A 15,037-nucleotide genomic window follows, 5' to 3' on the forward strand; every position below is an offset into this window, starting at 1 on the left:
TTCGTTGGATTTTTCAATTCCTTGGAATTTATTTATTTGTTTCAATCATATTCACTTCCGAAGAAGCGAAGACTAGCTCATTCAGCTATTGCGTAAGTTTTCGCGGAATTTTGCAAAATTTTTCGGAATCTGAGGGAGATACGGAATTTTTCATAGGACCATTTTTACAGCTCTCAGGTGATTCTAGAAAAATGGTCATAAGAAAAATTTTTCTATCTTTGGTAGATTCAGAGATATAGGGTGTTATCTCTTTATTTCCGAATTCCTGGTAATGATTTTAATTCGCCATTTTCAAGAAAATCTTAATGACGAGGATTTTAATTCAATTTCGAGTGAAATCGCCCGTCAGAATAAATTGAATTAATTTTTTTATTGTTGTGCCATCCTCAGATTTAATTAACTTTTATTATTATCAAAAATTTTTCGCCCACAAAATTCCAACGAAATTTTTCCATCGGTAAAATAAAATCCAAATTTTTGTCCTCGAAATGTCAGAAGCAATTCCCAACAAGCGCCATTGCAATTGCGGAACAATTAAAAGTTCACCGCGTGATATTTATCAACAACAACCGGAAAATGTAGAGCGATAGAATGATAAATCCTCGTATTTTCGATCGGCGGAGGCGTTTGCGTATTTCTGAAATGATTCAATGCATAACAAGATCCCACCGTACACGATAATTGCATTAGTCGGTATTTGTTATTAATTCACTCATGTGCGACACAGCGACACATTGAGATAGTCTAGCGAGTCTGTTTGATTGCGAATTGATAGGAATGAAAATGGAAATTGAATTTCTGAATTCAGATGATGAAAATAAAATGTGTAACAGTGCATTATGTTTCACACACAGAGATAATTATTGCGTGCTGACCAGTGATAATTATTAGCTTACGATAGGAGATACACATTATCACTCGAAGTTATGGACACTTCTCGCACTTATTTTCCTCGGCGTTTCACTTTTATTTGGACTGAGTCTCGATATTATCGGTATCAACTCGGCATATTCAAGCGCGCATATTCCTCCGGATAAATTGCCGGGCTAATGTATTCATACATCCACTGGAGATATTGATACACGGTAATTGCATTAGGTTGACGCGGTTGTTTCACTGGTTTTGGATATTGAAACAAGCTAGACACGTGGCAGACCGGTACCCCCCGAGGGTGATAATGAATCCCGCTGCGCTCAACTAGGCGTATCCGTTTGACGTGAATTCACGTGATCATCTTCAGTGAAAAAGGGCTAATCCAATCTACCGGAGAGAAATTCAATGAAAGTTATCCGTTCAAATTATTCCTCAATTGAAAATATCAATATGATTCGGGAATACATATTTCCAATACATATTTCAATTCTGAATTCGGGAATAGATATTTTCATTCGAGAATATAAATTCCCAAATTCATATTATCGAATCGAGAATTCAGATCTCTTTGAAAATGACTTGGAAAATCTTTCCGTTATTTTTAACAATCAATCTATTTTTAATTGAGAAACAACTAGGGTAAATAATTGAAGTACATAATTAGTTATCAGTTCATTCACTCCAGATGCTTTTTAAAAAATAATGTATCATCGAATAATAATTCGTAAAAATGATAAGAATTTTCATTCGCGAATATGATCGAGACTTCCTTAATTTCTTATCCGATTTCCTTCGGTTCGACCGATCTCCGAGGAATTTCCGTCGATCTCGATTAATGCTTCCGGTCCTGCGTCCGTTGAACGTTAACGACGAGATCTAATAAACCGAAATGGATAAAGAAGGAAATAATGTGCGGAAGGTATCCCGTGAAAAAGCGAAAAAAATAAAATCACCGAGTATCGGTGAAATATAGTAAGACCGGATCTATCTCAGTCTCGAGTTTGTTCGGGGGAATAAAAGAGTAATTTTCCGGGTGGTGAAACGCCGATAATGGGGTTGCAGGCTGCCGAGTCGACTGGAAAGTGATTAAGCACACATGACAGAGTCTGCGGACTCGCCAGGATATTACGAACCCGCTCCTATGGACTCCCTCCTCCGTTTCCTCTCGTGTATCCTCTCGTCGAGCTCTACCCCTTGTTCGCCCGCTGTCTGAGGATCTTTTCCTCGCTCCTTCAGAGAAAAAAAGTGAAAAAACTTGATCGACTGAGGGGAAATGCGCGAGGAACAATACTGCACCGGACGTGATGTCCCCACTTGCGTGGATTATCCACGAAAAAAAATTCTAGATCACGTCAAAAAATCAATCTAACTCAAATCACTCAATATCAGTCCGCCGTAAGTCCCCAAGAATCCAAAATGCTCAAAAACCTGAATTTAATTTCGAACGCTCTGGATTTTAATCCCAATCTACAATAATTAAATAAAACAATATTAAATATACGATAATTGTGGGTTAGCGATTAAATTAATTCCACGGTTTTGATAATAATGATTATTCTCAGCCATTAGACACTATTGTTCGGATTTTCACTTGATACATGCGCATGTAATACGCGTCCTGTAGTACATACCCACCCCATTCGTTAGGTCTTTACGAAGCCAATTATTTACTCCGCTAAAGGCTCACGCACGTTTTCCACCAGTTTAGTCCATACAGCAGCTACAAGCCGCACCCCTTTGACACGTAATACGCACCCCAGCAACACGTCGGTAACGTATGCTCGGAGTATCGGTCTCAAACCGTGACACAGGTCTTGATAAATCCCCGAGTGAAATTCGGTAGCAGGTGATATTGTTTCAAAGGGCATTTTCACTTTTTCCTCTGTCATTCTTATTTCGTTAATTCCACCCTCATTTTGTTATTCTCCATCTGGTCGAATATTTGCTCAACTTTTCAGGTACTTTTTGAATGGAAATACACATTCTTCTCCTTTTACAACACATTTGAACATTTTTCTCTCATCTCTCGTTCCTGTTCTATTTTTTTTTCGTGATCTTGACTTATCCTTTGTAGTATAAATCGTTGAATTAAGTTAATCATGGGAAATCTTTCCTTGTTGAGTGGTTAATAATTTAGTAATTAATAAATATAATTATGAATTTGATAGTTTAAAGAGGCGTAAGGGAATTTGAAATTTTTGTTGTATTATTTCTGTCTGGACATGTAAGAATTTTTATTGGAATTCTCACTTGGAGAATATATATTTATTTTTAATTTATTTTTCATTTGCCGGGTGAAATTCATGAAAAATGTTAATTTCGGTTGAATTATTCCTTTGAAATTCAATGAAAATAGGAAAAATTCTGAATTCACGAATTGAAAATCAATAAAATAGAGAAAATACTCTGGAATTCATTGAGAATTTATTTATTTTCAGGTCTGACCAGAGCACCAATGTACCCATTCTCCACAGGCCAATATCCGTACCCGATGCTGAGCCCAGAAATGACACAAGTAGCTGCGTCTTGGTGAGTCCAACATTCAACTCCAATATTAACTGATTTTTCAAATTATATCAAAATTTTTGTGAGAACCTTTTTTCTAGCTCTCAATGAACTTTACAAAAAAGGTTCTCACAGAAATATCACTATTTCCATTAGATTCAGACTTAAATTCGATTTAGCAAAAGATCAACTTATCCTTCGTTTAGATAATAAATGACTTTCCGGAAAATATTTCCGTATCTATGAGAGATAGCTAAATTTTTATTTAGACCTTTTCCCTAGCTCTCGACCTGCTCTACAAAAAAGGTCCTGATGACGATTTCGATATTTCCCTTAGATTCCGAGGAACAGGACGCGTTATCCGTTACCTCTTCACTAGTGAAATAATAAATCACGAATAGAGACCTCACCCCATGGTATGGACACTGGTCCAACCTGTCCTCTCAGTTCCAGTCTATTAGACCGAATACACCCTCTTGCGTGGAGATTCAGTTAGAAAACTCCATGTTCTTTCTTGTTATTTGCTTTCTGCCTGAATCACCCTAAATTGAGATTTTTCATGGATGATTAGTTCTCCTTCCCTCAATTAGGAGGGTAAGTTGGCCTTCTGCGGTGGTTTAAAAAAAAAGTGGAGAAAGAGACGAGGGAAAAAACGGATGAGGGCCTCTCGAAATTGCACAATTATCAAAACCACAATGGCGTTGTAAAACTATACGTGTTTCACGTGTAACTTCTAAAAAGCCCTGCCTCCTTAGGGATAAGTGCCATTCTCGTAATTTTTTTTTTCAAGTTTTTGAGAGAGATGAAATGAGATAAAATGCTTTCAGGCACACACCGAGCATGTATCCCATTTCACCGGCTAGTGCAGGCTTCAGGAGTCCATATCCCACGAGTTTACCCATCACAAGTTCCAGCTTACCGAGGTACGTTGTGTTTATTCGCTTTGAAAAATTATCAACTTTGAATTCCCTTTAATGAAAATAAAGTGGATTTTTTTTTTATTTTCATTGAAGTCGTTCTCTGAAAATTCTAAAAATTCACTTCCGATCGTTTTCTCAGTTTGAATACTTTGGATTACCTTTTGCAGCGATCTCTATCGGTTTTCACCGACTGGCCTGATGCCACCTCATCCTGGACTGAGTCCGCATGCACATGCGCTGGCATCCCATGCGCTCGTTTCATCAGCACCGAAAGCGGATCACTCAACCTTGGATCACAATCACAGGTGAGTGTAAACCTCAATTTATCTCTGCATATTTTAATAACCGATCTACCCGAAAATAAAAATAAAAACGTCAGCGTAAAACGCAATCCGTCATGCGTCTCATTCTCTCACGCTCGACGTGTCCCAATTAACGAACTTTAACTCCTACGAAGAGGGAAAAATTCACCCCGACCTGTTGGTAGTAGGTGCGCGAAGGAAATTAAAATCTTTAACGTCTTCGTATGAATTTATATTCGCAATTAATTAATTGATCAGTGACTGCGGGAATTTATACGGAATTTAATTGTGGAAAAAAATCGAATTTTAAGAGAAAATTTATTCCATTCATTTCCCGATTTTTCATTGATTTTCCACTATTTAAAATGTCAACAGAAAATCCCGCAGAAGATTTTCTTTGAATTTTTATTAAAACATATTAAACCCTATTGAATCTCAAAATTTCTTCAAAAACCCCCCGAAATCGCCAAAAATTTGATCTCACCCTAAAAATCGTCTCAAAACCCCAGTCCACCTGCCGTCAACCCCCAAAACCTTTCCCCCAAAAAAACCCACCCCATTTTCTCATTAACATCAGTCGGATGCCATCAGCCGATAAGACATACCCCCGATAAAGAAGCACTTACAACTATTAACCCCGAATCCCCTAGTTTCATCCTCTGCCACAGGGGGTAGCACCTTCCAGCCACCCCAACCCCTGAAACAGGGGAGAAACACTTATCGAATGGCAACAGCAGAACCACAGAGCGTCTGCGCTTCGTTTTCTCTATGTATTGATCATTACCCTTTCAACAGATTTATAATTTGCATTAGCACTCAACCGAGTATATCACTATTGTTCCACCCTCACCCCCTAGACTCCCGACTATTTCCCCCCCATCCCCCGCCATCCCCCGATTCCACCCCAATGATAGCAAAATAGAAAGAAAAAATGCCCCAAAAAGCCCAAACAAAACTCGTACAACTTGATATTCAAAAAAAATTACTCCCATTCGCCATTATGATGACTGTCGAATCGGAAAAGAGGGGCTCAGTCTAGGGGTGTGCTGGTATTACAATGTTGTCCGCATCCATAACGCGCAGTAACGCTCGTCAGTTCGCGGAATCTACCACGCGAGAATTTTTCAACCCCCCGAACAAATCCCAAATAAACAGTGGGAATTAACCGAAATTAATCCCCCAAAACTAGCGCGTGGAGCCAACGATTTGAATAATCCGAAAAAAAAAGAAAAAAAAAGATCGCCAAACGGATACGATGAAGTCAGCCGATTTCGACACTCCCACGCAGTTAAATCGTATCCGTTGGAGTAAATAAATAAATAATTGATAATGAAGGATTGGATGGGGAGTGGGTGGGGAGTGGGTGGATTTTTGTGGGCATCTGTAGAGCAATATGTTTCGAGGGGGGTTGAATATTGGGGGTGAGGGTTATTCATCGATGAAGTGACGTTGGTCCAAGTGACAGCCCTGGTATAAAAGCGACAGCAGCGCCACAGGACCCGCCAAAAAAAATGAGATTTTCACTCATACCCCTCTAACAGGAATTATACATTGGTAGGGCACAGAGAGATGTAGTTGTAGGAGCCATGAATTGCAATGATGGCTTGTGCATCCCATCCCCCCCCAACATCGGGATAATCAATCGTAACACCGCCTGGTGATTCCGCGCCTCACGACCAAATCCCACTCAAGACAAAAGATACTGACCCATGGAATAATATCATAACCAGGATAATCCAGTATCTTGTTTTAGGAGAATAATATTACAATATAATATATGGCGGTGGAGCCATTAAAATTTGTGAAAGAGGTGGGATAGTGGTGGTTCATCCGTTTCCGGGATTATGAATTCGACTGATGATTTTTCACTAGTTTTAGTCATTAGGATCACAATGATATTTTGATTTAATAGCACGTGAATAATGATATGAATTTGGTGAATCGTCGTGGTAATGAGTGGTGCTTTATTGATGTCTTCGACAATGTCTAGGCTGTGATCGGGGTTAAATAGTCAGAAATTAGGAATTTTAATGAGGTGTCGGGAAATTGGCAAGGGGTAAGGTGTATTTTGAGTGGCGATGGAGTCCGAGTGTTTAGAGCCTCTGAATCTCGTTATAAAGAAGGATAACGGTGGTGAGGACATAAGTGGAGATTTGAGTGGTAAAATTGATGAGGAAAAAACGGACTCTGGGGTCGCCGAATTGGCCATCTTGCAGGAGTCCAGTGAAACTGGTGATAATAGTCAGCCTATCAATGATCAGAAAATATTGACAGCACTTCATATGAGTAATCTCATGCAGATGTCTAATATGAATTTACCGAGGGGAATTAGTCCACCTCCTTATGGCTCGCAGTATTATTTTATGCAACTTTTGGCGATGGTTGAGGCACAGCAGATAATGTGTCAACAGATGAATTGGTCCGTCCCACAGCACTTTATCAGGAATCCATTGAGATTACCACAGCCATATTTTGATGGTCCTACCATTAATATTACTGAACAATTGTGTCATTCGCCCAATACAACGTCGGCTTATACTCTACCCAATGCCAAACGCGAGTCCATTAATCATGAGACTAAACAGTCCCACTCCAAACGGTATTAATGTTTATTTGCACTCAATTTTTCCTTTCATCGTGTGGGTGTTATTAATTTATATTTTTTTTTGTTCTAGGTCTTCGATAGATCAGAAAAACTCCACCTCGTTAGCGTCGGACAACACAAAAACACAGGACACTGGACAGCAGAATAATCAAGGTAATTACCGGAGCAGAGAAAAATTGGGCATTTTTGGGGGTTCCGTTTTGGGGGTTCAATTTTTGAGTTGATACGTTGCACGGATCAAATAACATGAATTTTCATTAATTTCTCTGGATTTTGAAGATTTTTATGGAATTGTCAATGCAATTATGAATTCTTATGAATTTTTCCATGCAATTATGAATTTTCAATAACTAAAAAGCCCCTGAGAAGTCTGTCATAAATCTATCTATTAAAATCTACATATTTATTAAAAATTTCTCCAACTTGTACTTGTACCAGAATTTTCAATTGAAAATTTTTTATTGTGTCATTATACGGCGACACTTCGAAAAATATCTCTGCACCTAACCGGTATAGCGAAATTTTGCTCAGAACATTTTTTACAGAACAAAAGGAGAGGTATACAAAAGGTTTTAACAAAAATATCGCTATCTCCTCCAGACTCAGAGATATCCTTCGAAAACTCAGTCATTCACCAAATCAACTTGTTCCCCCGTCTCTTATTTTCGTAATTCAATAATCAGTTCAATGAAAATTTTGTCAATCGATTAATCACAGGATACTTCACTTTTCATTAACCCATTTATAACAGAATCGCCAATTGTCGTCATAATGTTAATGACTCTCGGAAATTCGTAAAAATAAAAGGTCAACCCTTGAAAATCGAAACCATTTTTTCTCTGCGATTCGGTGGGAAACGTTTTGCGTTTCACCTATTGATAACTGAGCAATGCCGATAAATTTAACTACATCATCAATATTTTCACGAACAGATAAAAAGAAGCCTCATATAAAAAAGCCTTTAAACGCGTTTATGCTGTACATGAAGGAAATGAGAGCAAAAGTTGTGGCAGAGTGTACCTTAAAAGAGAGTGCTGCGATCAACCAAATCCTCGGAAGGCGGGTGAGTAATTCCTCCGAAACTCATCACCTCTTATTCTCTGAATCCAATCGAATAATGATTCTCCCACTGCTGTGAAAAAAATGTTCAATCAATGGGGGAATCATCGCAGGAGTCGAGATCCATTTCATTCCATTCCACAATTAACGAGAGATCCCAGCGAAATATTAATCTTCACGAGAATTCAAAATTCAACGATTTATGATGACATATTCAAGTTCTAGAAACAATGACTATCAATTTTACCCCATATAACTGTTTTTTATTATTCTTATCACTAGAATTTTCTATCCAGAATTTTTTATTGCGCAAAATTATAATTACAACATTTTTCATCCGATTTTTCGAGCTTTAAAATCACCGAAGTCCCGCGACTTTACTCCCATTAATATTTGTCTTTCTTAGAAATGATGATTTTCAACGGAAACCTTCACGAACTATTTTCCAGTCGATCGAATTTATTTTAGAATATTTTTAACTCAAGATCTGTTAAATCCATCTCCATCAACGAAAACTGTAGCTCACTCGAAAAATTCCATTATAAAATTCTATCGCATTCCTGTCAAACCCACGATTCCCAAAAATCGCATTCATTTTTAAAATAGATTCTTATTAATATAATAAAAACACCGGAAGATTTTCAAAACCCACTCGGAGAATTCAGTGAAAAATTGAATTCTCCATTTCCCCAATTACCGATTCATCCCGAAAACTAGCGATTTAATCTACAATCCCCAAGTTTTTTTCCCAGGAAATCTAATTTGACATTTCCCCTGAAATCAATATATTTTTCGATGAATCCGGATTAAAAGTCCAATCCTCCCCCAATTCCCTTAAAAAAAAATCGGCTGTTCCTAGGACTCCCCTCACCCCAAAAAAATCCTAATCTCGACTCCTGCCTAAAAAGCCAGTGCATGCCTAATGCTTGTGAATAGATAACGCTTCACTATACTATTAACAAAATAACTAGAATCAAAAAGAAAAAAGATATGTATTCTAGAAAAATAGAGCATTGGTAGGTGGGATCTAAGGAATCTATGAGGAAAATAAATCCGAGAAGATGAAAACTAGCTGATGAAAAAAAAAAACAGTAAATAAATGAAATAGAAAAAAAAAAGAACGATAACGACGATAGATAGGGGTCCGCGTGCTGGTGGGTGGGCAGGGGGTGTTGCAATAATCAACTTTAAAAAGTCTCAACACTCTTAACGAGTTATAAAGACTTGAATGGTTAATTGAAGAGATCAAAGCACGGTGCACGAGAATAATTGAGACATTGAAAATATGAACGTTTTGGGGCATATTACATGCAGTGGCATTCGCTAAGCCGAGAGGAGCAGGCGCGGTATTATGAGGCTGCCAGGCAGGAGCGCCACCTTCACCAGCAACGATATCCCGGGTGGAGTGCCAGGGATAACTACGGATACGGCAGCAAGAAGAAGAAGAGGAAGAAAGAGCGATCCGCAGATCCCACCGGAGGTACCACTTTCCAGTGCTAGAACAGCAGGCCCTTAAAATAATTCATTACTGATAATTAGTACCTATATTGGTTGGATTGAAACGATCAAAGTCTCTGCGTTTTTTGTTCTCTCATTTTCTCATTTATTTTTTTGTTTTTTAATTTTTTTTTTTAACATACATATATTTTTGGTCAATTTTTTTTTTGTTAATTTTTTTTTTTTTTCATTTGACTTGTCAATTTTTTGGTTCATTTTTTGTCTCGTTTTTTCTCGTTTATCGTTCCTTCTTTGATGAGCGGATATTAATTTTTCAATTGGATTGGATTGTCTGTGGGAATCATGGAATGATGTGGGATGCAAGAAAAAAATGGATCTTGTAGTGAAAAATGGAATCGTGGTAATTGTTATGGCCAACTCCCTAAAGCGGTAGTCAACGGATATTTGTGTGATCGAAGGAGTTACTAAATTTGGTACTGGCTGTCTGCGGTTATATGCTACAGACAACCTGTATGAATAGGTACAGAATACTGTTTAGTGTGATATTTGTGCAACCGAGGGGGGCAATAGGCTGTTCTTCTAGCACTTTAAACGGAAAGTAGGGACCCCCAAATATAATGTTTAAACAAAATGCTTTCTTTTTCCTCTTCCATTTACGAATGATTATCAGAATCGATAAGTATTAGTGATGCTGTAGAGACTGGCCGAGAATTCTTCTGGAAAAATCATCGCGGGGTAAATAAATCGTCGGAATTTTCACCGTTTTTATCAATTGCATTCACGAGACGAGACGAGACTGACACGAGATAATGTTTCAATCCGTTGGTGAAAAAAAAAAAATCAGCAATTTGGGTATACTTCATTCAAGCAGCAAGCACAGCAGCCAATCTGTCAAAGTTTTCGGATTATTCTAGATTTCGAATGCTACACTGCTTTATGAAAAAATTAGTCCAGTTTTATACTTGACTCGAGTAGAAAACCCGGGGTGATTGCATTTGGAAAATCGACTTGATTCAAGTATAGGAAAAATATTCAATGGGTTTGAAATATATATATATTTGAAATATAAATATAGTTCCTCGACTTAAAATTCAATCCTATTATATCAAGTTGGAACTCCGACTTGAATCGAGAATTAAATTTGAATATTTCGGGTGATATTATCGATATTTAAAAGGTTTTTTTAAAAATGAGAATTACCACATCCTTGACAAATAAAAAAACAGATGTTTATTTACATCGTGATGATATTTCCACAAGAATTCATGTTCAATCCTGATGGCATCACTAAAAAGTATTCATTGACATGATGAAAATATGATTCCTAGATGACCTAACTTTTGAGTAATGGCAAAGGGTGGCGGCAAGTAGAATAGTGAAACAAATCAGAAAGAGAATTTTGTTAATTTTTCCAATAATTTTTCTTGAAATAATCCTATTGTTTTACGTCAGGGTTTTTGATCTATGAAAAATGACAAAAAGTGTTTGGTTGTTCTATCGGTAGTGGCACGCGCTAGGGCGAGAGGAACAGGCCAAGTATTATGAATTGGCGAGACGTGAGAGACAGTTGCACATGCAGCTGTACCCTGACTGGTCTTCCCGCGCAAATACCAACCGAACTAAGAAGAGGAAGCGCAAACAAGACACAAACAGTGATCCTGGAGGTACCCACATGCCTCATTCCACACATTCTTACAGTCGAAAAGAAAAAAGAAAGATAAAACAAAAAAATCCATCAAAAACCACCAAAAAACAACACTGTTAGAAATTTATTGAAATATCAATAATTATTCCATTAATTTTCTTTAACGATCATAACGATCACTTCGTTTCTCTGTTGTCTTGAAAATTCAAGGAAATTTACATTTTTTCCGATTACCATTCATGATTTTTCAATCGTAACTTGAATTTTCAAACTTCGTGAAAATTTGATAACGGATGATCGGTAGCGAAGACGGAAAGGGGGTCGAGTCCATTCTTTATTAAAAATAGTTTATCAATTGAATCGATTCTTGAAATTATGAGGAAGTAATTGTTTATTCAATACCTTTTTAACAATATAATTGAAGGGATTGTCGCACTAAAAATAAGTCAGTGAATATATTTCTCTTAGAAATCAATAGCGCTAAATCGATTTAGCTTTTTCCATGCGTAAAATTGAAGTTGATAAAAATTTATTTAGAAATTTTTTAATTCCCTAAATTCACATTTTTCGACTTCACCCCTTTTACCGATTCACTAGTGCAATTTAATTTTCAATAGAGTGAAAATTCCGGGAAATAATTGCTTAAATTTCCAACAATTTCAAGGTTTTCCAAGAAATTAACTGATTTTTAAATGAGTAATTATTCAGAATATTTGGTGTCAGTCCGTTAAAAATTTGCCATTTTTTCACTTGACATTTCAATTGTTAATTTTCTAACAGTGCACTCAATCACCCCAAAACCCTCACACCTTTTCTCCAATGTTAAACTATTATTATTACATAACTATTGCTACACTACGTTATTATGTTGCATGTTTTCCCGTCTTGGGGGCCTCTCGGTCAGATATTATTACACTGAATTCGTACAGACATATGTGTATTTTTTTTTTAATTTTTTTCTCTTTGTTATCGTATATTTATCCGTGCGCGCTCGTGTTTGCATGCGTTACATGTGGACACGCGCACGCACGTACTATCATTTATTATATTCATACAGGACACGCATATGTATACATTGAGGTGTATATATATGGAGATTTTGTATGGGTATATTGGTTTTCAAGGGGTGATACAACTTTGGGGAACGCTGGCCATCTTGCATTTTTACAGGGACCTAATTCCGCAATCAGACAATCCTCAGCGTTTAGTTTTTTATTAGAGTCTCTTATCCTTGTTGAATTTCAATTTTTTATTATCCTTTGATCGTTTCAATGTTCTCAATCCTCATTTGCCTATTTTTTTTTCTCGAGTTTTGTTGTCTCATTTCGTTTTTGAATTTTTATCTTTTCAATACCTCAGACATTACAACCATTCCCTCGAATACATTTAAACTCCTCGTTTTTTTTTGTTCACTGTACGTAGGTGCTTACACTGTTGGAAAATTTTTGAGGAACACTTTGACGAGATTTTTTGGGTTTTCGGGGCAGGGGACATGTCGCCCCGTGGAAAAATATATATAGTGCAGGCCAATTCAATATATTCTTGCGCTATATAGAGAATTTATATAAAATGTACATGAAGTGTGTATGCGATTTGATGTGAAGATAAACGCCATAATCGAAAATTTAGGATCACGAATGGTATTTACTGGAATATTTCATTTCTTTAGATTCAACACTTTAAAATCCAGAATTTCAATGTAAAAAAAAATAACAAATTAATGCTGCTAATAATTTTTAAAGATAAATAAAAGTGAGACTTTATAATTTTTCATAAATTTCGAATTTCCCCAAAAACTATCGATTTACGGTGAAAACGTTAAAGGATTTTTTTGTAACTGTTTGAATTTAAGATAAAAACAATCTTTTGACTTTTTCTTCTTAAACCATTAGTTTTGAAGATAAATCTGAGGAAACGATAAAATTCTAATAATCCAAGGAATATTCGGTGGAATCTGAAATTTCGAGATTTTCCCTGGCTAAATCGAATTCAATTCATCGTCAATTCACCAGATTAATTCAATGGGACTCTCCTGAAAAGACTAGTCATGAGTCCATTAAATTTTTTCTAACAGTGTACATCCAACAATATTTTCAGAAGACATTGCATGGTTTCATCTTTCCAGTGGACGATGAGGGAAATTCTCCGACTCCTCTTCGTTACTGATTCGATGACACTTTTTTTCTTAATGCATGATTCGATCGAACAAGTAGACATTCTCATTTATAGAATACACTGAGAAAGAAAAATTGCATTCAATAAAGAAGATAAAAGAAAATTTTCAAAAATCGCAGAATCTCCCGAAGAATAATTTTGTTTTCACGCTGAAAGAAGAAAAATAAAGGATATCTTCCCCCGAATTCATGCACATATCCGTAATTTTGTTTTTATAACTTCAATAGCATAAAATCATGCGCTAAGATCGCAAAGTCAATTTCCATGGACTTGAATCACTAATCAAAATATTCATTAACAATCGAAGCATTAATTTCTCAGTTGTAGATGAGTAATTACATCAGCAACGAATTAATTGTCAGTGTGAGCGCAAAATAATAAATCAAGAGATTCCACGATTTAAAAAATTAACCAGAGAATCATCTCTTGAAATCTTGTTTATAAAATGTGTTTTTTTTTCAGTGTACAGTCGAATAATGCCATGCACTCAGTTCTGTACAGTGAACAAATTAGTCGTTAGAAAAACCATTTGAATCTCCAATTTTTCTTGCATTACTAATCAATATTCTCCATTCGTAGGTAACAACATGAAGAAGTGTCGTGCTAGGTATGGATTAGACCAGCAAAGTCAATGGTGTAAACCCTGCAGGTACGTTTTCTATTTTTGATCTCGTCGTACCATGAGATAAGGATCCACTCCAGTGTCCTATGATAAAATAATTGTACATTCATAATTAAATTGTTAGTGTCTTAATGAAGTATATGAGGTTAACAGAGGTCCCAAGGGAAATTGCTCACAAATTGATTTCCTACTTGACGTCGTTTCGTCATCCACATAGAAGCATGAATTTTTTAATAGAATAATGAATTTATACAATATGTTATCGTGGAGTAACAGATGATAAACCTGAGGAATTGGCTATCAGAAAATGTGTCTTCCGAAGATAACTGCTAATGGAAAATGAAGAGTGAATGATATTGTCTAGATTTATGACGATAGAATACTGATGCTTGTAAATATTTATCTAGTAATGGAGTGTAGATATTTGCGGAATATCCAGTGTTCATAATGTCTATTTAGCGCAAGTAAATTGAGTCCATTGTAATGCCCAATACGCCCCCACCCATGCGGAGACATTTTTGGGATAAACATTTCGTTTTTTTTTCTTTTTGTCATTATTTGAGTTCATTAAAGGGGCGAGGATCATCTGAAATTGTCCCATCTTATTTTACAACTTGTGATTAGTTTTGCAGGAAATTCAGGTTCGGTTCAAGGTTCGAGGAATTTTCATACTGAGAATTCAAGATTTTTGGGGATATACGGAATTTAGAGGAAAATAGGGGGGAAAATTCTTGAATCTAGTTCTGGTGCGATTGGAATTTCAACGAATCTCGATGGTGGAGTTTAAAATTTTGGGAACCGCGGATATCTCCCTCCAATTCCGCGATATCCGCTAAAAAATAGCTTCGAAAATAAATCGACTTCTAGTTTACC

General features: G+C 36.6%; 1 protein-coding gene across 5 annotated transcripts in view; it reads left to right on the forward strand.

Moving 5' to 3' along the window:
* Positions 1-15,037, forward strand: part of pan (pangolin) — a 112,956-nt gene that overhangs the window by 93,377 nt on the left and 4,542 nt on the right. For 3 of the 5 annotated variants that reach the window (XM_011307228.1, XM_011307231.1, XM_011307232.1), the window contains exons 5-11: positions 3,312-3,402; positions 4,206-4,301; positions 4,466-4,603; positions 7,276-7,358; positions 8,138-8,268; positions 9,579-9,744; positions 14,122-14,191. In XM_011307228.1, coding sequence (XP_011305530.1) covers positions 3,312-3,402; positions 4,206-4,301; positions 4,466-4,603; positions 7,276-7,358; positions 8,138-8,268; positions 9,579-9,744; positions 14,122-14,191 — 775 coding nt within the window. Of the gene's footprint in view, positions 1-3,311; positions 3,403-4,205; positions 4,302-4,465; positions 4,604-7,275; positions 7,359-8,137; positions 8,269-9,578; positions 9,745-11,226; positions 11,387-14,121; positions 14,192-15,037 lie in introns of all 5 variants that reach the window. The other 2 variants (XM_011307229.1, XM_011307233.1) reach the window with 1 other exon arrangement.

Source organism: Fopius arisanus, unplaced genomic scaffold, assembly GCF_000806365.1.
Source record: "Fopius arisanus strain USDA-PBARC FA_bdor unplaced genomic scaffold, ASM80636v1 scaffold00052, whole genome shotgun sequence".
NCBI lineage: Eukaryota > Metazoa > Arthropoda > Insecta > Hymenoptera > Braconidae > Fopius > Fopius arisanus.